Here is a 27,806-nt window from a genome sequence, read left to right on the forward strand (position 1 = left end):
ACACACCCAGGCACTGACATAATCACAACACACTCTTTCCATGGCTCCCAGTGACATCCTGTCCTCTAGCTATTGTTCAGTACCAATTTTAGGCACTTGATGTTCACATTATTATTAATTGTGCAATATCATCGTGTGGGAATGTGATTAATCACTTCAGGGACAAAAAGAACAAGGAGTCCCACACACCTCTGACCTCAACATTGCAGAGCCAGGGTAGAGTTACATGGAGAGGTGGAAGATACACACTTTAAATTCCTAGAACTGCACTCTAGTACTGTGTCAGGTTTACTGCAGATACTATAAAAAGGAGGGTCAGTCAGTCCCCCCAAACATTGATTTGATTGAGTCTTTTTTTCTATTCACTGCACTTTAAAAACTGAAATAAATGCCTGTGTTCAGTTCTATACCACTGAACAATGGATAACAAAGACACTTAGAAAACCTGTGACTGCGTAATGTGCAGATGAATCAATAATGAGAAAGTGAGGCTAAGTTGTGGTTGTCTTGTAGTATCCACACCAATAATCGGGAGAGAAATTCCACCAAACATTATACTGATCTATTTCATTAAGTATTTACCTTAAACATCTACATCTGTGTGCCTGCAGCTCACCATTTCACCTTTCAAATGGTTTCAGGCCCTACATTATTTAGAGCTCAGAGGTACCCTTAGTCAGAAGTCACCAGCACACGTTGTGTTTCACACAGGCCACAATGCTATTGTCATGCTGGATTCAGAATTTTAGGAGAAACTAATTACAAAGCACATCATTTAATAATTAAATCTCAGCTTAAAATGCCCAAAACAGGTGTCAATAAAATACTGATATCACTGGCCAGAGCAGGTTATTTTTACAAAAATAAAGCTTGTTCCCATACAACTTAATAACATGTGAAAACAGGACGGGTTGACCAAAGATTCTTCACACAGCAGTTAAATGCTATGTAGTCTGCTCAGATCAATGTAATTAGACAACAGGAAGGAACAAGATGTACTGGATTTATTTTCCTCAGCAGACACTATCCACGCTTCATCTCTAGAAAAGCCAGTATTGCTGTGTTTGCATTCCTTAATGCTAACAGAACTACGTATCACTTAGGTTCACACAGTTTTTAAAACATATCTTAAATATTGGAAATCCAGGAAAAGGATTGAAGACCGTTGTGACAGTAAATCAAAATGTCTATGATGTGATAAAACACATATGTAGTTTCAGTGAAACTACAAGTCTATAATCCACAGTGACTGTATTTTATAAGAAGAGAAACAACAGTAGAAAGTCATCTGTTCTTGGCTGTTCTGGCACCAGAAGAGAAGAAGATAATTCAGTACTGAGCCACAAAATAAAATGGAGCCAGTGACTGAAATAAAACCGCACATTACAGAGACAATAAGACATCTAAAACTAGGGCTGCATTTGCATCTCATGTTGCATTTTTATGCACAATTATGCACAGAGCTGTTAAACTCAACTTAAACAAGCAGAGCAGGGGTGCTTGATGGCCTGGATTGAAATACCCTGATCTTTAATTTGTATAACTGAAATCATAAATCTGGCTGACTGGATTTGGAACTTTTTGTGTTTATAAACAGACAGTAGAAAACAAATATTTGTGTGTCACACAGTGACAGTTCATTGCAGTTAATAATAATATTGCATACAGCAGCAACCTTTATCTTAGATGATTCTGCAGATTAAATCTGTGGAGAACTCCACATGAAATGTTTTCATATAGAAAATAATATTGTTATTGTGCATTTTTATCCTATCTGGCTTTTACCTGCTCTGATAGGTCTAATTTACACACAAAAAAACCTAAGTAAAGAACCAGATCCCAAAGAGGATCGCAACAGCCTGCCTCTGTTAGCTAAGACTCAGTGGAAACATCATCTATGGATGTTGACTCTGGGTTAGATAATGTTCAATCACATTTTCTGTGTGATGTCTTACCTCACAAATACCATAATATGATATATTCAACTATATAAGATAAAAAAACAAACAAACAAACAAGGATTTGTCAGATTGCCATTCAGGAGTTACTTTACAGTCACATGCTGTGCTGTTTAGGAGGAATCCTCTCTCTTCCACACTATCACCATATTCTTGTCACTGAGGGCCACCAGGTATTGAAGCTCAGGATCCATTGCCACACTGTTTATGGAGGGACCCTCTACCTTGTTTAGATCCTTGCTTACTGGAGTCGGCCACTCCAATACCTGTGAAAATAAAGAAAATGTTAGCGGCTGAGTGGTGAACAAAAACTGCACGTACACATCTACACAACCCATCTGACTCTCACATGGTTTTTCTGTGGGTCTACTTTTTAATGACGCCACTATGTTCCTAGATATCAGCGTGTAACTGCTTGAGTACAATGATATCATGACTGATAGAAAAAAAGAACAATAACACATAATGTTCCACTACATTGTGTCATGAAAGCAGGGTGATAAAGTAATAGAAGGATACCTCAGTGGGCAATATGGGTTTCCCAGTCTGGAGACTGCTTTTGTGGAGGTTGGGGATGTGGTATGTCCATATCCTACCTTTGTCATCACCACACACTATGTAGGCTTGACCTGAAGAGAGGAATGAACAGTTGCTGTCATTTGCCACACACCACCATGCATGCTTATTCGAGATTATGATTAACTGCCTCCATGTACAGGAGGTGCAGAGCAAATTATTATTATTTCCTTTATGGAACTGCAGGTAATCTCTACGCAGAACAGTGAATTAACATTTACATTAACATTTTACTGCCTTTTGCGCCCCCTTTTTTACACAAAGTGCATTGCACCTTCTAAACTCAATGATCTGTTAATAGTATCTTATATTTTTAATGTTTTATATTTAACATCTATACTTTGTACTTTTGCATCTCGCTTTGGCGTTTTTCGCTCTCTACTGATTTTGCAATGTTAGTTTATTTATAATTATGAGAAAGGGGACTCTTTACTGACCTTTTGCACCTCAGTAAATCAGAAGCAACTGACAGAATTTCTATAGCTTTATACAAGATGGTCCAAAATGGGTAAAAACAGCTCTACTTTTACATGACATGGACCTACCTGGACAGGTGTTGAGGGCCAGGTAGGGAATCTCCGTGTTGGTCCATTGAAGCTCAGCCAGAACCACAGCACACACTGTCCTGCTCTTTTTGTTTGGCCGTTGTGACTTGGTTCTGCTCCAGCTCCACAAGTAAATTGAACCGTGCATGTAGTTCTTGGAGGCTGCAGAAATGGACCACATTTGCAAAAGAAGATAAAAAAAAAAAAGTAGTACAAAAAATTAGGGATTTTTTTTTTTAAAGTTCAGAAACTACAAGTGAAAAAACTATCACCATAAGAAACAGGTTTTAGTTGTTAAGTAGCTAGTTTATAGCAACCACATGCATAATTAGACACTAATGCATGGGAATTTAGATTTCAGAGTCACAGAGTAGACTATCTTTAATTAAATTTAATTAAAAGCACCATTATGATGCCTGCTGGAGAAATAATTAGTAAGGATATTAGTGTAATTCACCAAAATCACTTCAAGCTTCAAATTAGAACTATACCAAATCAGTAGAGAGACTGACTACTCTTTCCATCCCCAGGGCCATATGGTAAGCATGGCTAAAAACACTCAGGGGGCACATTACAGAAGACAAACTATATTACGTAATAAAACAACAGTGGTATACTGCAACAGCCTCACTTACCCACTATGTCATCGGTAAGAAAATTCAGGCCATCAATAGTGTGGTAGTCATGGTCTTTGTCTTCCTTCTCGTATATGGGGAAAGTTATCTCCATGTCTTTCTGCCTACTGAGAAACAAATGGTCATCATGTTAGTCATCATATATGATATATAGGAACACATACTGTGTATACTCAGTTGTTACATTAAAACTCAACAGAGCTAGTGCGAAGATGGTTCTACCTCTTAGTGGTGTTGTTGGTACCGAGTTGTGTGTTGAAGCAGTGCAGGCCGTCTTCACAGGCAGTCAGTAGATGTGAGCTGGGCGAAGCAGGAAGGAGACAGATGTGCAGCGGTGTGGCACCAATCTCCAACATCAGCAGCTGACTGCAAAAACAAACAGTAAAAAAAAAAAGTCTCAAACTCACCAACTGAACTCTGTCTGAACCTCTGGAATACAAGTGAATGACCCAAGCAGAAATACTCACACAACTTTGAAGTTATAGTTACTGTCCACTCCACCGATGTCCCACATCACTATTTTGTTATCGTATGATCCAGCTACAAAAGAAAAGGTGAAGGCTAAATGCTTGATACATCTATAACGGGAGGGTGTCAGATAATATAAACTGTTATTGGTGGTTGTTATTCTTAAAGAAAATGGGAATGACTCACTGAAAAGGAAGTTTTCCCGGTGGTGATTGAAACGAAGGACAGACAACGCCTTGCGGCTGGCTCTGAACTCCCCATAGGCCACATTGTTTCTGGGATGGATCAATTTAACCAGTCCTCTTTTTCCACCAGCTGCTAGAATTTTGCAGGGTTGTGCTGGGGCGCCACCCCCCCTGGACATCAACACTGTGGACCAGGCGAGGGAGAAGAACTCCTGTTGTGAGGAAAAAAAGATACAAACATCATAAACATTGTTTTTCTAACATTAGCTCTGGTTTTGCCTCCTTGCGTTCTTATTGTGAATAAAAGATGCTTCTATAGTAAACAATGTTTACATGTTAATCACAAAGATGGTGAATATGTGGACACAAATAACTTTATTAAAGGCTTTATTAAATTTTCTTTACATGCAAGTGCAGCCTAAGAAAAAATGACAAAAGAGCAGACCTCGCCAGGAACTTTGTACTTCTTCATCACCATCCCTGTTTCACAGTCAATCACGCAAAGAGAATCTCCACCACAGGTCGCAACCAAACGGCTTCCTCCACCATTGCCTGTTAATACAGAGAGAGAAGATTAATTTCTTACCGTTTTCCTTTAATAAACACAGTTCTAATCATTCATATGTCTTTATTTAATACTCAGAGAGTTTGTGTATTTTTTGTTTGCAGTTTTGGTGAGTTAACTATTATTCCAAAAGTGTTCAACAGTACCTTCGGAATCTGACAGCGGCTGAAAAGCGCAGGTCCAGAGCTGGGTGGAGAAGTCCTCCGAGCTGTCCTGTTTACTGTGGCACTGTAGTACGTGAAGCGGCTTCAGAGACACTGGCTGGAGGGAGAGGACATAAACAATTGCTGGTCATTCGGTATAGCTTATACAGACACAAAGTTTAACATGAAAAAAAGAACAAAACTTATATATACAATTACAATCATTCATCAATAAACATCAAGCGTTCACAGCTAAACTAACTCTCTAGCTCTGCGAGGCTGCAGGTACAGTGAATATTTCAACCTAAACACCAATTACAGTATGGTCACATGCTCATATTGACAGCGGACAAATAGAAATTGTAGACTGGTGATGAGAATGAACACTTTATAAACACTGTGTAACCCTGTGCAGATCCCTCATGGCCTTTTGATAAACTGCTCCCTTGGTTATTAGCAAATAAAACTAAACAGAATCTTACAATCTTCAATGGTATCTGGAATAACACAGGTCTAAACAGCTGTATTCACATTACCTTTGTCTGGCTGCAGCTCTTTATTGTGGGCAGCACATCACCGTCTCTTTTCAGCTCTGTGGCTTTAAAATCTTTTCTACTAACATTGTCCTTCTGTTTAATATGAGTTGTGTCCTCTTTGGTTTGCTGCAATTTCCTGGGTGTCTCTGCTCCCCTTTTTGCTCTGGTGGAGGTAGAGGGAGGCTGCCCTGATTTGCAGGGGCTCATCCTGATAGAGTTTGTTTGGGTTTGTGGCTGAAGTTTGAGGCGGAGGCTGGATTTGCGAGGACTGTCTTTAACTGGGGATGCTGAGACTTCTGTATGCAGCCTTTTGCGTGGTGTCAGGTTTATGTTGGTGTCTACTCCTGATGTAGACTGTTTTCTCTTTCTAGGAGTTAAGAGTTCCTAGAAAAAGATAAAAAACACCATGTGAAGTATAAATTAGTGTAAAGGCTTTACCGACATTTGCATATTAAACATGGAAAAATCATTTATTTTGTAATAGAAACTGGTTTAGAAGAAGTCACCACCTCATTGCAAAGTCACTATATACAATAGTTAGTGATTCACAAAGACCACCAGCAGTATAGAGGGGGTTTTAAAGCAGGCTGTCCTTTGAAAACTTACACAGTTCTCTTTTGTTGTAGTCGACTCGCTGCTTCCTTCTGTTTCTTTCTTTGGTTCTGTCAGAGAGTGAAGATACTCCCTAGCCATAATCTCTACCTAAAACCAAAGGAAATAAAGGGACAGTTGCTTTAAATGTCAGAGGGCAAAACTAAGAAAAGTGTCTCTCACAGTGTCTCATAAGATCCTGTACATGCCTTCCATTTGGTGAAGTCACTGACTGAACTGGGCCCGAATTTCACTTGCTGCTTAGCAGCGTTGACAAAGTCTGTCTCCAAGGTGGCCATTTTCTCTGCTGTGATGGGATCCGGAAGACCGAAATTCTTCTCCCAAACTGCAATCATCTAAAATAACCAAATGTGGTTAATATACCAATAACAACAGCAGTCTGTACAGAAAGATACTGATGTACTGCCACATTTACAGCATGAATGTAGACAACAACATAGTAGAGCTTATAATACTGGATTTCTGGTAAAACCGTCATAATATCATAGATTAAGGCATAGTAACAAATTAGTGTCATACCCTGGTCATCAGGTTCTCAGTGTAGACGTAGCGCACGTGGTTGGCAGCAGTGCTGATATCTTTACCGTTGTAAATCCTCAGATTGGGTAACAATGACATCAGCTTGTAATTATCACTCACCTGAGGTAGAAAGGAAACATAAAAAAATAAATTCTTATACCCAATAAGCTGTCATTAAAGTGTGAAATATACACAAATAGGATGGTCACATAACATTTCTGTACGTTTGAGAGCCCGGTAGCTCAATAATGTGCTTCACACATTGTGAAAGAATGGGAACACCCTGGTTAGTTTCACCGACACATCACAGACCTTGACAGACAGCATTCACACTCATAGCTTCATGCAAATTTAAATGTCCAGTTTGTAATCTGCATGTGTTTGAACTGTGGGTGGAAACCCTTACACACACTGAGAACGTGTAAAATTTACACATAAAGAACTGTTGGAATCAAACAAAGGAATGTCTTGCTGTGAGGCTACATTTACATGCACTGAAGTAATCAGGATACTTAAGCTGTTTCTCATATGAACTGCAGACAATGTGTGGAGAATGGGGCCTGTCTGGCGTTGCTCTTTCACACATGCAGCAAACAACAGGAGACTATATTAGTTGTGTTCTCACTTAGGGAAATAGTCTATTTGTTTTTGATGAGGAGTGGTCCCTGGGTAAAGTGTGCATGAGGCACAACATGACAAAATGTTCACCCCTGAAATCACAGTAAGCATGAATTCTGCTCGAAGCAGGGCCAATTTGAAACAATGCATTATGCATGTATATAACCCTGGTTTAAACAAATTTTCATGGTATCGAATTGAATGACTATAAAGTATTGTTAATTATGGCTACTTAAGTGCATGAAATGGTACAGATTTGAGCTATATCATGGATGTCAATATAAGTGTGAATTTGACCAAATAGGCTCATGTCTTTTACATATCTGCTACAGAACTGTTCTACCAAAAGAGCTTTTCTAAATCCGTGAACAATAAAATCAGGCTTCGTCTATGTTCTCACCGTCATATAAATGTTGTCCTCCATTTTAACCTCTTCAAGACTGCTTAGTGACTCCAGAGTGGTAACATCCTCTATCTGGTTATCGCTGAGGTCCAGGTAGCGAAGCGCAGGCAGCTTCAGGTTCTTGGGAAATTCTTGCAGTCTATTTTTAGACAGATCCCACCGCTCCAGGGTCTGGAGACGGGACAGCAGCTTGACTGGCAAATCCTGAAGCTTTAGCCCCAGTCTAGATAGACTAAAGACGAGAGACAAGTCAGTGTTTCCACACAGTACAAAAATAAATCAAATTTGTAGTTATTTGATGCCCTTTGCAGCAACTTCTCTTTTTATCTCACTAAAATTTCCTTTAAAATTTAGGTTATTTATTTACTTTATTATTATTCATTAAGGTTCTTCAGTCATTGCCAACATGCAAATACTGTATAGTACAACATTAACAACAATAGAAAACACTAGCAGAAGAAAAATGCTTACTTCAGTGTCTTGATTTGATCCAGTTTGTTGGTTTTAGGGGAGCCCTTCTCCAATAAAAGTTTCTCAGTTATTTTCTCCATTGTTTATCTGTAGGAGGAAAAAAATTAAATTACTAGAGAGTTTATTGTTTCTCCCACAGAATGTGTGCATCAATAACAGCTCAACATGTCCAGCTCAGTGTGCTCATTTGAATCAGCTTTAAACTTATAAACCATGTCAGTTTTATAGCTTTTTCACGCACTGTGTTACATTTACCTTTAGGTTACAGCAGCATGTATTTGTTAAGGAGAGTAGAATCACAGCTAGCTAGCTAGCTAGCTAGCCGACTTCCTTAAACAGAGATTAGCTAGCCACGTTTTAACTCGTCCTTGCATTACTGCGTTAACAGATAATAAATACAAATTCTCAAATGTCACCGCACATTCCAATTATAGTTCATTAGCAATTATCTCATTTATACCTTTGCTAATATTAGTAGTTAAAACTACTTACCAACTCCTCCAGTGACTTCTACAAACTAGAAACTGAGCTTTCCCGGGGAAACACTACGTACATCCGGTGGGCGGGGCTTAAATATGAGGCTGTCGTGCCCTGAGCGCAGTCTGCCAGGAACCACCACTTCTTTACCCTGATATTAGGCTGCATCAGGGTCAGGATGAGCCAAGCTGCAGCGAGATGTGCTGCAACTGTCCTGAAAAACCCCAGGTTTAAAGTTGTGTCTACATATTATGGTTCATTTGCATAAGCAGTAAACCATCAGCTTGGCGTCTCCGTCTTCTATCTTGTGACCCTGGTCTTGAAAGGGGAGATTCACATATTAGAAATTCACACAGGGTCCCTCCCTGTGTTTTATTGTTTCCTCTGTAATGAGTGATTAGCATGCAATGAGCCATCACATAAAGTAGTTTCTTATTGCAGAAATAGTGAAATTATGATTAAATTATTTTCATTAGGGAATGGTATACCCTATGCTTAACCAGCTGTCATAAATACAAATATGTTGAGTTTGCTATCATACAAAACTGCAGAACCTAGCAAATTCACATTTTAAAGGCAATTTCTATAACGAGCTACATGATTATTCAGTAATAAAATCAAAAGCACCAAAAGGTTCATCCACTTAGTAGAATATCATCTTTATATTTGTACATATCAAATGCGTATTTGCTGACATTGTTTGTTGTTTAGTAAAACGTACTAGACTTTTGTTTAACATTTTATTTTCCAGTAAAAACCAGGGGAATTTAATCCTAAAAAACATAAATAATTTCCGATGATCCCCCAGGTGACGCTAGGTGGCGACAGTCGTGTGTGAAACCAGTTTGTCAACGAGCATCATCACAGAAGAAGAGGGAGGATGATGGCTCCTGACACAAGTGACGGCGGTGCTTCATGTGGTTGTAAAGGCATTAGGCGGTGTCTCTTTTGTGAAAAGTTTAAGGATAAAGGACACTTGGAAGCAAGTGGAGCAAAGGTAAACATCTATCACTGAAAACTGTATTTTAAACGATTTGTACAACATAAAGTGATCTAGCTATAGCTAGCACCACTCACTGCTAGCTACGGGTGCTCTCACAGGACATTCACTTCTCCATCAAAATAGTGTTAGGATAGGATAATTAGTGTTAGTACTGTGTAATAGCAAAATACGATAAGTTTATTTTGTCAAATATCATGCTTTATTGTTATAAAAATATGTGTAGTTATATGCATGTCAATAGGACAAAGTCGCCTACCTATAGTATTAAAAGTAAAAGTACTCGCAGTAGTCTAATGTCCCTGATTAGTTTATTATCACTGTTGCAGATGGTTGAAGTGAGGCTTTTTTGAAAACCTCTTGTCTAAATGACAAGAGGTAACTATTATTAGATATATTGTAACTGTTGTTGCTTGACGGATCTAGTAGAAAGTGAGACATGCACAACAGAGTTACTCAGAGCCTAAAGTGACCCCTGCATTTTTCTTGCTTTGTCAAATAGTTCATCAAAAATAAGGAAAATGTTAAAGGTCCTAGAATTTGTAATGTTAAAGTCATATGTGCAGCAATTCTGTCATAAAAATGTATTTTAAAAATTATATCATAACATATACTGTAGGTAAAGATTCTTAGTCACCCAGGAGAAATTATCTGACCTAACAAGAAGGAAGATTATTTGCCATGACTCAACTTCCAGATATTGACAAAACAGATGCTAATTAATTGCAAATTGACAGATCAGCTAATGGTTTTTGCAGTACTTAAACATCTTGCAACAGAACCAGTCAGATAAATAGTGACTTAAAAATAGAAGCATTAAAGTATAAAGTGTAAACTATTTGAAGTACCTAAAGGTTGTACAAAAGTAGAATAGTGGCACACAGGTATGTTGTTGTATTGCTAAAATAAAAAAACTTTTCTTGATTCTATTTGTTTATTGTAGAATTGTAGCTTCTTGACTGTTTAATTTAGTGCCTAAAGTATTTTTTTCTGACAAAGACATAATTCCATATTGTAAAGTTGTGCTTTATCATCAGAAATGACAGTATTGTGTATATTGTGTCTTATCATTGTGGAGTAGAGCTAACATTTGTGTGCTTGTAAAGGTTGTGCATCATTTCCTCTATGATCCTGAGACGAGATTTGCCATTTGCAAAGATGCTGAGGCTACATCCTTCCCCTTTCCTGGTGTCTTCCTGTGGGAGAATTTTATATCGGAAAAGGAAGAGGAGGAGCTGATAAGCGCGATGGACCAGGATATGTGGAATCAGTCCCAGTCTGGTCGAAGGAAACAGGTTAGGTGAAACACATGGTCTGATCACAGTCACACAGATGTAACTTGTCATGTTCTGTTCTTATTATATTATTCCTTATGTTAGTCTTGTGAAATAAAAGAAAGTTAAATTTATTCCTTGCAGGACTTTGGTCCTAAAGTGAACTTCAAGAAAAAGAAAGTGCGAATTGGCAGCTTCAGTGGGCTCCCTCCTTTAAGCCAAAAACTGGTGCTCCGAATGCAGCAAGAGCCACGTCTGGCAGGTTTCCGACCTGTAGAACAATGCAATCTGGATTACCACCCTCAGCGAGGATCTGCCATCGATCCACACTTAGATGACTCCTGGCTGTGGGGAGAGCACCTGGTCACCATCAACATGTTAGCAAACACTACACTTACCATGTCCCTTGAACAGGGTCTACCAAAGTTGGGACTAGCAGAGGAAGTCCAGGTTGCTGTGCAAGTACCTCGCAGATCTTTAATAGTGATATATGACGAGGCACGGTATAGATGGAAACATGCCATCCACAGGGAGCATGTTCGGGAGCGCAGAGTTTGCAGCACTTACAGAGAACTGTCTGCAGAGTTCCTACCTGGAGGGCAGCAGGCGGAGCTGGGAGCTCAGCTCTTGGACATTGCTTTGTGTTTTCAAGGTACTCCAATATAAATTATTTTGACGATGCAAATGAACTCTGTAGTATCAGAGTGGGACAATATGGGCCTGTCTTGCCTTTTTGTGTCACTGATGTCTCTATAAAAAACATAGAGATGTCTCCTTTAGAGGGATAAAGGCTTGTTGGCTAAACCTGTGCCTCTACAAATAAATCACCAGGTTGAGGTGTTATTCCATTACCAGTCACTGCTCAGACTTTTTTAAAACACCATTTCTACGTCATTGTTCTCATTTCATGTTGGTGGAGAACACTGTTTAACCAAAATCACACAGGTTGAGTTCTGATGACTTTAAAGGCCACAGCAAAGGATATTTTCATAATCTTATACCACTCAGTGATCCTAATATCTATGATATATAATATTCCATTATAATAATTCAAAAGATGACATAACTGCCTAAAAATTGTAGAGACTGTATCTTAAATCAGTAGGGGCTGGTCTCTTATTGTGTCAGAGATGATACCACCACCAGATGGTGCCAAAATAAGCACTTTTTAAAAGGTTTTATTAACTGTAGTGCTACATTTAAAAAACACACACATTACAAGGCCACATTTCAGACATGCTTTTCTCTACAAATGCAGTGAGTTATTGTTAATGATATAACATGCAGACCATCAAAGACATAGTCTTTGGTCTTTTCAGCAGACATCAGTCTATTTTATCTTTGTCTTTTTAATAAAAACATATTTTCAGCTATACACACTTTGTTGACTTTGGTATTTATTTGGAGCATGCATGTAGATTTCCTTTTATTGTGAGTTGAACTGACGAGTCACAGATTTCAACAAACCATTATACTGCTGGGTTGCTGAACTGTGCCTTTGGGGCTCATTCAGCTCTAATCTGCTGAATGCTGCTGTGACTCCAGCTAATCTGAGGCCGAGCCGCTCAGACACAGCAACACATAGTAGCAAAGTAGCTGTTGATGTGAAGGTTGTCCCTCTGCTGTGCATGTTTTTTTTTTTGTTTAATGACTTAGCTTTTTGTACTAGTATGTATCATTTAAAAGTTCATATGTCTTCTAAGGTACAGTAGCCGTAAAAAGATGCATTTCTTAATACAGGAAGTATTAATTAACAAATTACGTATTAAGTTATAATAATAATAGCTAAAAAACAAAGCAAGGGAGAGCTCTGATGTACATTTACACACATATTTAGATAGATTATAAACTACTGAGTCACAAATGAATTAGAAAATAATTGTCTATAAAATACACATTAGAGAAGACACCAAAATCATCTTGTTGTAAAGAATTAGAAATTAGCAGTCAAAGTAGTCTCATTGAAACGGTAAATTATTTATAAATCAGCTGGGGGCTGAGCTATAATCCGACCTCCTACTGCAAACACAAGGTGAAAATAACGGAGGCGACCTCCCTGGATCCGGAGCGAGTGTCTGTTCAGTGTCTAACATAAAACCAGGTTCACCCCGGTTCACTGCTCGGACTTTTATTTTGAAGGCTGCAGCCGGACATCCTTGTTTACTTTAGCCGCTGGCCGGAGCTGCTGCACAACCTGTTTGTTGATCGCTCTGTGTGGCTCATTAACACCCCGAGTTTATTATAAGCCGGGCTGATTTCTCATGGGGATTTAACTTGCCGTCGCCAGGAAGAGATAGCTATGTCCGCATAACAGGCACGACAACATAGCGACTATGTCCTGAGCTTGTATTTGGCGACGGAAGAAGCCGAGAAAGGCTTTTCAGATGTAGCTTGTTAGCTAGCTGGCTGCGTCGCGTCCACTGTCCACACAGGCTTTTTGTTCTGCTCTTGTACAGACTTTGCATGACAAATTATTAGCAGTGGGAAATACAGAAAGGACACACAACAGCGGGTTGTGTTGGGTGGAAAACGTGTCAAGAATAAGTCTCCGTTGTCCGCCTCAGCCCCGGGGCTAACCCCCGGTTGCCGACCGATTTAATGGCCGGAAATCCGCGGAGGGGTGCCGGTCTCATCGGCTTGATGAAGGACGCCTTTCAGCCCCACCAGCAGCCTCTCCAGCCTCACCAACCTGCAGTGGTCGATAAGAAAATGGTGGAAAAATGTTGGAAACTCATGGACAAGGTATTAAGAGTGCTTTTATGAGTTTATAAAAATCGTTAAAAACATGGAACTGGAAATGTGAATGTTGTCAGTATCAGTAGTTTCACATCAGACCAAAAATATTCACTGTCACTTCCCTCTTTTTTTATTATTGTCGCTATTACCATAACCTACTGGCTTGAGGTTATGGAAAATAAAGAAATAAAGTGAGAGCTGCTGAAATCTATAGCATTTGTTTAAGCATTGACTTCTATATCGACTGTGTGAGAGGATTGAACCCCTGCATCAGAGGTCCAATGGTGCTTTATCTAACTGGGATCATTTATAGTGAATCAGGTCACAGAGATATTAGCCTGTATGATCTTTGTGGAGACAACAAGTGTTATGTGTAGCTTATTTATTTCTGACTGTTCAGTTTATCTTTTATTCAGTCCTGTCCGTGTTTGACAGAAGAGAAGAAAGTAGAGAGCAACTTGTAGTTGAGAGTTTGCACAAGATGGTATCAGCAGGCCTGGAGTAAATGCAGAGTATCAGATTAGAGACTACCGTTTAACAATGCTTGTCTGTCTGTGCAGTGCAAAGATGTGGCTCTGCTGCTTCATTTGCACCTACGGTGTCGTGTCAGCGTGAGTAGATCTCACATAGCACATGATTTAAAACGTTCAAAACTCATACGCTGCATCTACAGTTCATCTATTGGGTGATAACACGGTATAACTGCGTGTAGCTGTGAAGTGGAAAGTACCAAAATAAGGGATTGAAGATTTTTGTGATGACCTTATAAGGCATAATAGTGGACGAGTTAGTGCTGAACATCAGTTTGATTAATATCATGGTTATCTTCATCTTGCACCAGCCACTGAAGTACATAAGTGTCATGTTGTGAAGCAAAGAAATCATTAGAATATGCAGTCAGCTGCTTTCACAGTTTATTTATTAACACTTGGCTTAAAAAAAATAACTACACTTTCTGGATTCATGGCCCATAAAAATAAACTGACAAGTATCAAGTCAGTATTTACAGTCTTAAACTGCGATATGAGGTACTCCATGTCCTTGTGTAATACTGCATTTAGCATACAAGTACAGTATGTTCAGTGTATTATTGTCTCAGTTATGTTGCTGTGGTATCTTTGTCTTTAGTGTTGAGTGTTTAAACATCATTCTGGTCTATTTCACTTAGATCTTGTTTTCCAGTTTTCAATCATTTTTGACGGTATTTAAAATGTACAAAGTTAAGTTCCGGTTCTAGTAAAGCGGCAGTGCTTCTATAACAAAGTCAGTTTTGGCAGGGATCATGGGGAGGCACGTGAAAAGGCAGGTTGTAAATAAAGCTGGAGTTGTTCGTTGTTATTTTTAAGAGAACATGATGAATTGTAAAATGTTTACCTAAGCTGTATGTTGTAAACCTCCATCACTGTTTTCAGATCAAGAGTAATTTTAATACAGGCTCCAACTACAGACTAGGGCCTATTTGAAGTACTTCTAAATACTTTAATACGCTGGTCCTCGCACCACTTTTATCTGGATATGACATTGATGGTCACAAAAGCAGTTTAAGTTCTTTTATGTGATTGGTTCTGTACATCTCATATGCTGTCTAACGATTAGGGATCTAAAAGGTTTTCTAGGTGCACATTACTTTAGACAATCTTCCGAAGTAAATTGTGTCATTGTGAGTGACCTAACTGATTCAGCTAGAAGCTGCTTGTTCATTTCTGGATGTTTTGTAAATGCCAGGAAGTGAAGTGAAGTGAAGTGAAGATTGCAGCATCTGAGACACTAAACCAGGGTTAACGGGTTTAGCCTTACTTTGTGCATGTGATGTTGACATCATGCATGCATGTTCTAACAGCCTGTGGGATGTTGTGTTTCCTTTCCAGGTGGTGCGTTTGTGCCAGAACCCCAAGGTGGCATTGAAGAACAGCCCACCCTACATCCTGGACCTGCTGCCAGATACCTACCAGCACCTACGTACCATCCTGTCCCGATATGAGGGCAAAATGGAGATCCTTGGGGAAAACGAGTATTTTCGTGTGGTCATGGAGAACTTGACCAACAAGACTAAGCAGACAATGAGCCTTTTTAAGGAGGCCAAGGAGAGGATGTATGAGGAGAACTCCCAGCCCAGGTAGACTTATATTTTGATGAAATATTAATCAGTTTTTGAGGGGAGAAACAGCCAATTTAGTCAGGAGACACCACTGATAAGAGTTGTGAAGCAGTACATTTGTATAACCGACGGATGTAACAGATATTGAGCTAATCACTATTTGCATTAGCCCCATATCTGCAAAATAAGCCCTTAGGGTCATGATTGTATGATACTACCTAAACTGACTGCCTGAAGCTTCCTTTATATTATAAGTCATATGGTCTAAACATGAATTTACTATGGATTAAACATCTTTATAGTGCAGAACCGCAATTAGTATTGATTCTAGATAGGTGATCTCATCTAAATACTAAGAGAAAACCGTTGTAGTTGTAAAACTGTTTAAAGTGACTGTTTATCGGACAAGCTCATTTGAATTTTAGTGGTCTAGAGTTTTGGCAGCTGTTCTATTCTTTCAGGTTGACATTATTCTGATAGCAGCATTGTATTGAGATAATTATAGTATAGGTTTGGCATTTAAACAGGCCATCTACCCACCACACATTTTTATATATACAGAGATGGAAAGAATAAGCAGAAAGTAGACCAGCCGCGTGAACTGGAAAATCACTCAAATGTACGATGAAGGCGTGATTAAACTGTTGCAATCAGCTTCACTTCCTCCCTTTCTCAGAAAGCCATAACTAAGCAAATATTCATCCTTCCACTGACGCACTTTTGTCAAGCATTGCTACATACATGCATCAGTGCTCTCTAAGGGGTTTGCAGATTTATCTACACAGTCCTATTAATTGAGCTATAATTTATGTCAGTAGAATGGCCAAAACATTAAAAAGTAAATATAATACATTATGGTATGACTTCAGCACCACTATAATGTAAATACTGTAATAGACATAAATTACATTTACTACCTCAACAAAAAATTTAAAGACATTATAACTTTGTAAAACTAGAATTTGTAGGTTGGTTTAGATTGTGCTTGTGATGAGATGGTAATGGATAAGCTAAGGCATGCATGTTTGGTGATCAGCTGTCTTCATGAATTTTAATAAATAATGAACTTATTCTATTCTGAAATAAACTTATTCTGATAACGTCCTGGACGAAACTGTATTGTCTTATGTTCGTCTCTCTCTCTCCTCTGTTACTCAGGCGAAACCTTACCAAGCTGTCTCTGATCTTCAGTCACATGCTAGCAGAGCTAAAAGCCATCTTCCCCAATGGCCTATTTCAGGGCGACAACTTCAGGATCACTAAAGCTGATGCTGCTGAATTTTGGAGAAGGTCATTTGGAGACAAGTGAGTTCCTATTTTATTATTGAACATGATCAAAGATTCTGGTTGCTATTATAACAATGTGTATTAAGTTAAATACAGTTTTTATTTGTGATTTTAAACTTCTTTCACAAGAATCATGTCAATCATCAAATTTTACTTCCCTTCTCAATGAATAGTTTCTGCCTGTGCTTTTGGGTTTTTTAAATGTGATGTTTAGTTAAACCTCTTACTTTCTGCCACCCTCCCACCCACGCAGGACCATAGTGCCATGGAGGACATTTCGTCAGGCTCTTCATGAATTTCACCCTATCAGCTCAGGCCTGGAGGCCATGGCCCTCAAATCCACCATAGACCTCACCTGCAATGACTACATTTCTGTCTTTGAGTTTGACATCTTCACCAGACTTTTCCAAGTAAGGCGCGTAACAGAAGAGTGCTCTGGAGATGTTATGTAGTTATTAAGTGTAGAAGTGGATTACTACATAAAAACTACACTTTTCTATAAGTTATTCTGCAAATTATGAGCACACCTTAAAAGAAAGTGACAAAAAGTTACATTAGGAGGCTGTTTAAAGAGTTAAGAGGATAAAAAAATTCAGTGTAGTGTAAAAGCATTTTATTTTTAACTGTGGATTAATGTTTATGAGCTGACATTTATTTCATTCACACAGTTTTCACTTTGGCTCATTGCTCATTTAGTGAGTCCAACTGAAATCTCTTCTGTGTCGATGCAGAAGTAAACAAGATGAACTGTACACAGAAACTGAAGTCTCCTCTGCAGCAGAAGTCGGGGCTTCCTCATTAGTTTTCCGACTGACCAAGAAAGTTTTAACCGACACTGTGCAAAGTTTGGACTTTGAGCCTGTTATTCAGGAACCAAACTGAATGCATCTCCTGCAATCTCTTGATTTAGTAAGCCCACTAGCGGCCTTTGATCATTAATTGATCATTGATCATTGGTGTCGCTAATGTGATGAACCATGCACAACAGTAGTGCTCTGTAGTGTTACTAACCATCAAAACACCACAAAGTAACTTTTATTCCTTCTATTCCATACCTTTTATAAGCTTTGTCATTTTAAATTAGCACTTGACATTCTCAACAAAAATGCTTTGAACTTCACCATGTTTTTAGTTACTATACACTGTCTGGATATCCTGGGGAGAAAAGCTGAACAAAGCCTAAAACCGTTGCTTTCTCTATCTTAAACAGTGTGTTTTTTTTGTCTGTGTGTGTTGCGCAGCCATGGTCGTCTCTCTTAAGGAACTGGAACAGTCTAGCAGTCACACACCCTGGTTACATGGCTTTTTTAACCTATGATGAGGTCAAAGCCCGACTTCATAGGTTCATCCACAAACCTGGCAGGTGAGAGTTTGACAAACCTGTTGAACCTCATTTACCCAAAATACTGAACACTGTTTTTTTTAAAAAGGTTTCTGCATCAATATTGTGTGTGGGAAACATAAATACTTGGTGCATCTTGATCAAGTCAGATTTCCAGTTGAGCACTTCCACTGTGCACTAAGATTGCTGTCTCTCTTTTTTTCTTTTTCTTTTTCAGTTACATCTTCAGGCTGAGCTGCACTCGGCTGGGCCAGTGGGCAATCGGCTATGTGACAGCTGATGGAAACATCCTGCAGACCATCCCCCATAACAAGCCACTCTTTCAAGCCCTCATTGATGGATACAGAGAGGGATTGTGAGTCCCGATACAACACAGTGTCAAAGCACCAATTTATATGTTTTGTCTTGTGTTTTAGTTTTTACAGTGCATGCTTCTCCGGAGAGATTAGAACAATCAAAATTGCTGTAATGACACCAGAACGGCTATTTTATTGTCAGCACTGTGGTAGTGTTTGTGTTTTACATGTTGATAGGAAGGATAAAGAAACTGCCATTGCCTGTCCCTAAACCAAACCAGCAGCAAGCCTGTTTATTAACTGTATCTAAAACACTGTATAACTTGCATTAGGCACCAAAGGCCAGAGTCATGGCTGCTGTGTTGCACATAAAAAAGTCAGCACATTTGGTTTTAGCTATTAAGCATTTATTTGTAGTCATGTGTAAGACCAGCATGTGATGTGTGCAGCCATCTAGAGGCCACAGCTGCAGTATTATTCTTTGCTATTGGTGCATGTGTTTAATATGCATGCAACAGTTGTCACTTCACAGATAAGTTACTAAATGTAATGGTGTGTACTGTATTAGTGGCGGGAAGCCCACATCTAGTGGACATGTGAGGGGCTACAGTTTAAATACACTGTACCATTTAGCTGGAACAGGGTTTCTAGATATTAAAGCTGCTTTAATCGACATTTCAATAATCAACTAACAATATAAAAAATATAGTCATGTGAAAAGAATCTATTGTAAAAACAAAGAGAATTATTACCAGCATTTCAGCATCTTTCAACTCAGTGTTTTGCTTTTATTCTAGGTTTTGTACAATACAGGCCTTTGTGTAAATGTGTGTTGATGTATTTTTGTGTTTCTTTAGCTATCTGTTTCCAGATGGTCGTGCACAAAACCCAGACCTAACCGGACTGTGTGAACCTTCCCCCCAGGACCACATCAAAGTTACTCAGGTTTGGCCTTGTTAGTTTCTCATCTGTAAACGAAAGAATCAGACCACAGGAAAGTTGTTTCTAGTACAAAGTGTACATTCAACAGTCACACAGCAAAAGATGCAGAATAAGTAAATTAGTTGTACTCTGAATACAGCTTGATAGCATAAATAAAGAAAAACATTAACAGAGATAAAAACATTTCACTGATGATTAGTAACAGTGTATGAAAACCAGTTAGAGAATGATGATGATGCTATTAATTGTTGACAGTTACAACCTTCAGTATAAACAGCCTATGTCTCCTCACTTTTTCCCCCTGTAGGAGCAGTACGAGTTGTACTGTGAGATGGGCTCCACTTTCCAGCTTTGTAAGATCTGTGCAGAGAACGACAAGGATGTGAAGATTGAGCCCTGCAGACACCTGATGTGTACATCTTGTCTGACTGCCTGGCAGGTGAGGCAGTTTATTTAAATTGCACTTTGCATTAACTTACCTTAAATTTTAACTCTAAAATATTAACTTTTACCACAAATGAATCTTGAGACACACACAAGCAGTATCAACCATGTTTTGACAGTTGCTTAACACTGATGACAAGAAATGAAAGAGGAAGTTATTCTAATTAATTAGTGTTTCTTGACAAGACCGTTACTTCCCGTGTTTATGTATCAGGAGTCAGAGGGTCAAGGCTGCCCATTTTGTCGCTGCGAGATTAAAGGCACAGAGCCCATCGTAGTGGACCCCTTCCACCCGAAGGCCAGCGGAGCATCATTTGCTGGTTTCCAGGTGTCCAGTAGAGCAGAAGCTGCTGGATATGATGAAGAAGAAGATGATCGTCTGGAGGACCAGCACCTTGTCATGAGCAGGCTGGCCTGCTCCAAAGTAAGAGGACCACATGCAAAAGTTTTTTTTGGGTCAGGAAGCCTCAAACACACAGACATCAAGTAAACAGAGATTGACCTGATCATAGTCTGCAGAATTCACATGGGATCTTTTTAGTTATTGGTGACTAACTTATCTGTTGTGAAACTCTCTTTATTATATTAGTTTGGTTTATAGTAGTGAAATCAATGCTTATTGTTGGTTCATGCAATATTTCTAAGTGTGTGTGTGTGTGTGTGTTTGAGCAGATAGAACGGCCAGCATCTCCAGTGTCCCAGCTGCCTCCAGTGCCACCTCGGCTGGATCTTCTGCAACAGAGACCCCCTAGTTCCCACAGTGCACTGGGCCAGGGAGCCACAGCTAAGGTCAGTGAGTGAGTGTGAACTTAAGTAGATTGATCTCACATTACAGCTGGTTTGATTCCCAAAAATAAATGTGTGTGTATGTAACATAGAGACCACTCATCAGAATATCTAAGCTGGTGCCAGCCTAACACTTCCAGTGAGAAGTCCTTAGGACAGAAGTCCAAGAATGTGTCAATAAAACCACCATTCACTCCTGACTCCAACCCAGGTGGCAGCTACTCACAGAGACAAGCCTCTACCTCTGCCTCCAGCCCTGAGAGAGTTGCCCCCTCCTCCCCCTCCGGAGCGTCCCTCCCTGGTTGGCCAGGACTCCAGACTCCAGAGAAGACCCCTCCCCTCCACCCCTGACCAACCTTCCTGGGCTGCCAACTACATGGTCCCACGTCCTGCAACCAAGGCCCCATCAGCCTTGTCCACAGCTCCTCAGAGCAATGGAACCAGTGGAGAGGGAAGCAAACTCCAGTCAGCTACCAATGCTGTCTATTGTCTGGCTGCAAGGTATGGAGCTGTGAATAGACTCATTCAGTTTTCCTGTAATCATGGTAGCACATTTAGATGTTTTTTTTATGATGTCTTCTTGTGTCTTGTAAATAGTTCTGAAAAGAAAACCAATGAAACAGTTCTGCCACATTTGTGTTGTCTATATGTTGTCAGGTCTCTACCAGCATCAGTGGTGTCAAGTGGGGAGAAGCTGCCACCTGACTGTGACGAGAATGTGTACATGAGTCCAACATCTCTACCAGTATCTGGTACTCCCTGGGTGATAACAGGCTCCTTAGTGCCCCCACCACCGGCTCAGGCAACTCAGACCAATGACATCAGGTGAAGTTGAAAACAAGTGGTTATGTGAGGACCTTTCTGAGGCCTTCTATTGTTCTGATATAGACGTTTCTACCAAGCATCTTAAAGCAGAAAGCACCTGCTCCGAGATTTTCAGAATCAGTACAAGACTAGATTTTTTTTAAGAGTTTGTTCCTGTCATTCATGTTAATTCAATACCAAGCACAACACAAGAACTACAACACTCAACCCTTTTGTGTTTTGTCCACCAGGGGGCTCTGGAGCCTTAGTTTTGTTTATCCATAGCTGTTGCACTCACCTCCCTTTTACTTCTTTGCTATTTTTAATCTCCTTAGCATGAAGCAAATACAGTACTTGAGAAGAATGGCTCTAATTTCTCTATGGTGAAGTGGCGACAGAGTCTAAAATACAGAATAATGTTATTATTAAAAAAAATTTCAACCTAATTTCAGCTACAACTCGGGGTCTGGAGATCCCTTTTAACTTTTTTAACAGGATTAGATTGTGTGTAAAGGATAACAAATTATAGAACTTGTATAACACTTTTACTCAGTCTGGCCCTTTGTCTCAGCAGTGACGCGACAGACAGTGACTCTGAGGACCCCCAAGTCTACGAGTCCATGTGTAATATCCAGACCCAGGCTGGTTCATCTGATACAGCACAGACCTCTGACCAGGGTAACGGCACACTAAAATATTACAGTCATAATGGAGCCTGTAATACAAGGTCTTGAATACATGTATTCAGTTTGATTGCTTTATGTAATCATATTCATTTTTAAGTAAGGTACTACTGGATGCTAATAACTATTGGAGATACCATTGCCATTGTGCACAGAAAATGTGCATTATACAAATGTACTTATACAAAGACGTATAAGTTCTGTGCTAAGTCATAGGACTGAAGTGTTTGTCGTACACTGACTACATGTAGTCATCATTATGTTTGTTTTTCAGACCACCCTCAACCTTTAGCCCCAGCTTCCCAGGACAAGAAGGTAGACACCAGCATGGAGGATGTTTACGAGTATGACTGTCCCAGACCGACAGTCCCTCCAGCCCCCACAAGAAGGATGCTGTCAGATACCTCTGCTTCTCTCAGCACCCTCATTGTGGACAGTGCAGTAGAAGCAAGTATGTATTAATGCCACTCGTAATGTATTTTTAAAAAAACTTCTCTCTTGGCATTAAAATGCAACAACAAACATGACCAGATCCATAACACCAAAGCTCATTTCCAGCAAATTGGTCACGTTGGTGTGAAAAAATACATCTTGAAAATTTGGTGTAATTTCTTCATAAAACGATTCGTCTAATGAGGACAATAATCTACAATCATCCCTCGATAGATAAAAGCTTAGTTGACCAATTACAATTAAATACAAATGCACAGTTTAACATTATTTCTGCTTAATTAACTCGTATCTATTTAACTGTGAATCCAGGTATGTTTGCAGCAAGTGTTGAACCTGAACGCCCCCCCAAACCTCTACCACGGCGAGCAAACTCCGACCGAAGGCCTCGCCCTGTAAACCGCGAACTTCCTGCTCCCCTGCCAGAACTCCCTTGTACCTCCTCTGCCGCCTCCTCTTCTCCTCCTCCTCCTCCTCCTCCTCCTTCTTCTTCTGCGGGCCCTGGAAGCCTGGCCCTAAACGGGGAGATTGAATGCTTGATATCCCAAGGCTACTCCATCCAGGACATCCAGAAAGCCCTAATGATCGCCCAGAACAACCTGGAGACGGCCAAGAACATCCTGCGCGAGTTTGTCTCCATTCCCTCCACAGCACACATCGTCACATAGTCACTCCAGTCATGCTCATCCTATCTGTGTTGTTTGTCTCCACTCTGTGCCATTATCATGGATAGCCTTTACCCAGCAGGGCCACAAGTACTTGCTTAAAGGCTTTACTACGAGGAGTAATGCTGCTTTCACGTCATATCAGAAGATATAACATTGATTAGATGATTATAGCTACACCTTTAGTCATCAAATTACCAAATATTATTAATTATAATTAATTAAAAATGAACATGCTGCAGGACATGTCGCTTTTCGAAGAGGAATCTTGGCAAAAAGAAAAAAAAACAATATAATTTTAATTATCTTGAACTGCTGTTTTGCCAATGCCAAGTAGTTGACATTGAAGCCTCAGAATCTCTTGTTTACTCATAATCGCCACTTGGAGATCGAGGATTTGGCCCAGCCACAGGAGCAGGGGATGGAAGTGTCAGTTTAAGCAGCAGCTCAGTTTCAGAGGTAGGCGTTAGCTCTGATATGACCTGAATGCAGCATACAGTACACGCAGAATCAAAGCCTTTAAAAATGACCCTGCTGTACTTTGCTGAGGTCAGCTCGTGCTGTGTTTCCCCTCTGTCATTCTCTCATTAACTAAGTGTTGGAGCTACACTGACTTTAATCAGCAGCGGATCGTTGTCTTTGACTCGGTGTCCCATTGCTGGCAGCTGTTCAGTTCAAGTGCTTTACAGGCTTCTTGGCAAATTGTGGCGTACGAATATGTAGCGACATGAGTTTTGTCGGAAATTAGTGATTAACTCCGTGGCGTGTGTGCTCATGCTGATGAATGTAAATGTTCAGTTGCAGTGCAGTATTGCAGGGCTTCGTGTCGTACGCGTCACCGTGGCTCGCTCAGTTTTGATGGTTATTTGACAAGTTGAACGTGACTCCATAGCTCCCACACACTCCTCTCAGCTCCTGGTTCAGTGATGGTTCTATAATGAAGTATGTTTAATGTTTAAGTACTCTCATAACGTGTAGTGCTGTGTGTGGTACTAACAATGGTTGAAATTTGAGAAGTTCATTTTGCCATTTAATTCTATGATTTAGCCACCGCTAAAGATGGTCTGACGCCGAAGGCTGGTTTGTTTAGTAAAAAGGCTTCTGTATACTCTTATAGCTTCTTGATAAGATATGAAATAAGTTTGCTCTCATGTATTTGTATTTTTAGATCAGCATCATATTTGTACCCAGGTCGGGCTTCACTGGGTTCACTAAGGAATCAACTTGAAGGAATTCTCATTTAGCTCTAAAGCAAAAAAAAACTGAAGGTGGTGTGTTGCCATGTGGACTCAGGTACTTGGTAATAAGCCAGGGTTTTATGTAATGAATGAACCAATGCTAAAAAAAAACAAAAAACAAAAAAAAAACTTAAGTGATGATGGTAAAATGTTGGCAGTGTTGTAAACTAGCACTAACTCATTCATTACAGAAACATTCCAGTGCTTAGATTTTCCTGTTTCTTGTTACTTCGCTCACATTAGCTATAACCTGCTTTATTTAACATCTTCAAGTCAGTTGTGCAATGCTTCCTCTAGGTCATTCACTTCCTCTCATTTTAACCTCTGGAGATTTGGTTACAAGAATCTACCTACTATCATACAAATCACAAATCTGCATGGCCATCCCACGAAGCTCCCACATTTCAGTCACTTAGCAGCTCTTAAAAAGAAGCTGAAGACACCAATTCACTGACAGGTGTTCAGCTTTCAAGGCAACTCGCAAGCGACGGCCGTAATGTCAGAAACTCTCTGACTGATTCTCATGAAATGTTGAGCAAACATTCATGGTTCCATGGTTGTTTGTCCAGTACTTGATACTAGGTTTATGACCAAATAGCTGCAAAACTGGCAGTATTCTCATCAGCCGGAGCTGAACTTAATGTTTTTTGATAAGTAAATGTTAAGCATGCCAACACATTAAGCTAATACAGTGAACAGGGTAAACATTATACCAGTGAAACATCAGCCTTGTCACTGTGAGCTTATTAGCATTTAGCTCAAGTCACTGTCACAGCTATGTACAAACTCACAGATATGCTAGCAAGGCTGTAGACGTTTTTTTTTCCACCTTATAAGCTGTGGGGAGACCGTCCATCTTATAAGTTCTTATTATCAATAGTCTTTTGTATTAATAATTTAAGGATTTGCTGAGTCACTGAAATGTTCGAGTTTGAGTTGCATCAGGGCTGGTCCTCGATTCAGAGTCTTCAATTGGACTTTCTTCACATTCACTCTCCAACAAAATATAAATACAAAAAGTAAAACTTCAACTGAGTAAATTACAGTTGTGGATTTCACTCAGGTGTTTCGATTTCTTTACCACACGGTTCCTCTTATCACCCTGTCAGCGGCACTTGCTGTGTATTAACACAACTAGAAGATCACAGGCACATTTTGGAACAAAGATGAAAAGAAGTCTGAATCATCAAAGTACAGAGTCTGATCTGAGTGTGGGTCCACACCAGTGCAGAATACCAACACAGTGGCAAGAAAAAGTAAGTGAACACTTTGGAATTACTTGCTTTTATGTATAAATATGTTTTAAATTATGGGTAGATCTTCAGTAACATCATTTTATTTCTGTCATAAAGGTTGATGTTATTTCTAGCAGCTATTATATCAAATGGTTCACTTACTTTTTCTGCTTTCCTGTAACTGGGTGTGTCATTAGCTGAAGCACATTGTGTTTAGGAGGAGTATAGACTCAGGTCACATTTTAGGAGCAGTTAATGTGGGAAAACCAGGTTATTCTATAAAGGTTCACTTACTTTATCTTGACCCTGGTTCCATATTATTGTGTACATTTAGGAACACTGCCAGAGGCAGACAAACAGGGCTGAGTGTTTCACTTCAACGTTCACATAGAAAGAGAAAAATGACATGTCCCAGTAAACTATTAGATCAATTTCTCCTCTATCTCCCCCAAATAACCTGATTCCTGCACTAATAATACAGTAAATGTGCCTTCTGTCAATCACAACCTGCATACGCCAGCAGAGAAACCAAAACAGATCCTCCACATTTACTGCTTAAATGGAAATCTACATGTTTGAATTTTAATTGGAGCCATTTTCTGTCTGTTTTTCTCAAATATTATTTGGAACGTATCAAGAGTTTGGAGTCAGTTATGTGATATGCAGACATCATCACAGGACATACCAGAAACTCAGAGCCCAGTCAATACTTTAAGTTTTGGGGCCAAAATCAATATTTGAGAGTTAAATAAAAACAGTTGTTATGGCCTTTTCCCAACCAAAATATGCACTAAGCTGGAAATTTTGGTTAAAAAATGAACCTGTTGGCGCTCGCTGTCTAATGGTGACATAGTTTCTAAACATATTTAATCAGAAATAAATACTGTAGCTGGATTCCTCTACTGCAGTTTCTTTTTACTCATTGGCTGTTTGTTACACTAATTCTAGTTTATTTGTCAGGCTGTGTTTGCACAGAACTGATTTAATTTTATTTTTTTTCTTCTAAAAGTGGGTTTTAAATATGTCAATGTCTGCAGAATCCATTTGGGGCTGACTCCATGCTCTTAAAAAAAAAAAAAAAAAAAGAGAAGTGTGTCTAATGTCATTAACATACTGTGGATACACTGATGTAAAACTCACACCATGTTGGAACTGTAAAGTGCAGATTGATCACATCCCTGCAGACGAGTCTTGAGATTGTTTGTTTGAATCTGACATCTCAGTTTTCTGTCGTGCTGTGATTCTAAATCGTACAGCTTTAATTGCCCCAAACCAAAAGCATTTCAAAGCAGCAACTTGCCCTTTATATTGCCTCTTGGCTCGCGTTGGTGTACAAAGGATGTGTTTTCAGTCCTTTGGCTCCGTGTTCACTTGATCTCAGTGTTTGAACACTAACAGGGGACCCCCTGACCATGAAAGTGCCGCAACGTGAGGATACACTTGAGGCCAACATCACTGCCAGAGGCACTGCTGTCTCTCACACACTTTCCCCCCTCAGAGTGGTGGTAAATGGTAAACTCTGCTGGTGTGTTGGCTCAGACCTGCTGGTTAATGATATAGTATATGGTAGAATCATATTAACTAGCCTTTTCAATAGGAACTTGCCTACTAAAAAGTTGTCATTGCTTTTTATTATTGCCTGTGTAAATATTTTATTTATTGTCTTTTTAATATTCTCCGTGTTCATTTGTTGCCACGTTTTCATGCCTAAGCCATTAAGATTTTTAATTAAACAGTATTTTCTTTAACAACTGATCTGTGCAGTTTGTTCATGGTGACTAAAGCATGTCTTGTGCCCATATTATTTCGAAGACT

The 27,806-nt window shown here is 39.5% G+C and overlaps 3 protein-coding genes across 4 annotated transcripts; 2 read left to right on the plus strand and 1 right to left on the minus strand.

Moving 5' to 3' along the window:
- Positions 1 to 989: 989 nt before the first annotated feature.
- On the minus strand, positions 990 to 8,783 carry lrwd1 (leucine-rich repeats and WD repeat domain containing 1). Of its 2 annotated transcripts, none has more exons than XM_026369956.1 (16): positions 8,727 to 8,783; positions 8,235 to 8,321; positions 7,761 to 7,995; positions 6,743 to 6,862; positions 6,412 to 6,558; positions 6,218 to 6,313; positions 5,612 to 5,995; positions 5,079 to 5,193; positions 4,813 to 4,919; positions 4,369 to 4,579; positions 4,182 to 4,254; positions 3,937 to 4,080; positions 3,715 to 3,821; positions 3,080 to 3,241; positions 2,478 to 2,587; positions 990 to 2,224 (listed from the first exon to the last, which is right to left on the minus strand). In XM_026369956.1, the coding sequence occupies exons 2-16, from the start codon at positions 8,312 to 8,314 to the stop codon at positions 2,072 to 2,074; spliced, it is 2,244 nt and encodes a 747-aa protein (XP_026225741.1). In that variant the 5' UTR covers positions 8,315 to 8,321; positions 8,727 to 8,783; the 3' UTR covers positions 990 to 2,071. The 2 variants fall into 2 exon arrangements, with proteins under 2 accessions (XP_026225741.1, XP_026225742.1); XM_026369957.1 differs by lacking the exon at positions 8,727 to 8,783 and adding an exon at positions 8,490 to 8,593.
- A 796-nt stretch (positions 8,784 to 9,579) lies between these two features.
- Positions 9,580 to 12,348, plus strand: alkbh4 (alkB homolog 4, lysine demthylase). Its single transcript, XM_026370316.1, has 3 exons — positions 9,580 to 9,708; positions 10,818 to 11,006; positions 11,130 to 12,348. The coding sequence occupies exons 1-3, from the start codon at positions 9,592 to 9,594 to the stop codon at positions 11,649 to 11,651; spliced, it is 828 nt and encodes a 275-aa protein (XP_026226101.1). The 5' UTR covers positions 9,580 to 9,591; the 3' UTR covers positions 11,652 to 12,348.
- A 797-nt stretch (positions 12,349 to 13,145) lies between these two features.
- Positions 13,146 to 27,739, plus strand: LOC113169632 (E3 ubiquitin-protein ligase CBL-like). The gene is made up of 15 exons (XM_026371204.1): positions 13,146 to 13,727; positions 15,590 to 15,837; positions 16,978 to 17,124; positions 17,360 to 17,516; positions 18,348 to 18,469; positions 18,666 to 18,803; positions 19,602 to 19,689; positions 19,994 to 20,125; positions 20,345 to 20,554; positions 20,803 to 20,919; positions 21,128 to 21,417; positions 21,574 to 21,741; positions 22,295 to 22,398; positions 22,678 to 22,854; positions 23,166 to 27,739. Exons 1-15 carry the CDS (start codon positions 13,584 to 13,586, stop codon positions 23,519 to 23,521), a joined length of 2,598 nt encoding a protein of 865 aa, XP_026226989.1. The 5' UTR covers positions 13,146 to 13,583; the 3' UTR covers positions 23,522 to 27,739.
- Positions 27,740 to 27,806: the final 67 nt, after the last annotated feature.

Source organism: Anabas testudineus, chromosome 14, assembly GCF_900324465.2.
Source record: "Anabas testudineus chromosome 14, fAnaTes1.2, whole genome shotgun sequence".
NCBI classification, from domain to species: domain Eukaryota; kingdom Metazoa; phylum Chordata; class Actinopteri; order Anabantiformes; family Anabantidae; genus Anabas; species Anabas testudineus.

Coding starts and splice junctions, on each gene's coding strand:
- lrwd1 (XM_026369956.1), bottom strand. CDS start 8,314: ATGGAGAAAATAACTGAGAAACTTTTATTGGAGAAGGGCTCCCCTAAA. Junction 5,194..5,611: donor AGAGCTGCAGCCAGACAAAG/GTAATGTGAATA, acceptor CTCTCCCTCCAG/CCAGTGTCTCTGAAGCCGCT. Junction 2,225..2,477: donor AACCCATATTGCCCACTGAG/GTATCCTTCTAT, acceptor TTATTTTCACAG/GTATTGGAGTGGCCGACTCC.
- alkbh4 (XM_026370316.1), top strand. CDS start 9,592: ATGATGGCTCCTGACACAAGTGACGGCGGTGCTTCATGTGGTTGTAAA. Junction 9,709..10,817: donor TGGAAGCAAGTGGAGCAAAG/GTAAACATCTAT, acceptor GTGCTTGTAAAG/GTTGTGCATCATTTCCTCTA. Junction 11,007..11,129: donor AGTCTGGTCGAAGGAAACAG/GTTAGGTGAAAC, acceptor TATTCCTTGCAG/GACTTTGGTCCTAAAGTGAA.
- LOC113169632 (XM_026371204.1), top strand. CDS start 13,584: ATGGCCGGAAATCCGCGGAGGGGTGCCGGTCTCATCGGCTTGATGAAG. Junction 17,517..18,347: donor TCTTCACCAGACTTTTCCAA/GTAAGGCGCGTA, acceptor TGTGTTGCGCAG/CCATGGTCGTCTCTCTTAAG. Junction 20,555..20,802: donor GCAGGCTGGCCTGCTCCAAA/GTAAGAGGACCA, acceptor GTGTTTGAGCAG/ATAGAACGGCCAGCATCTCC.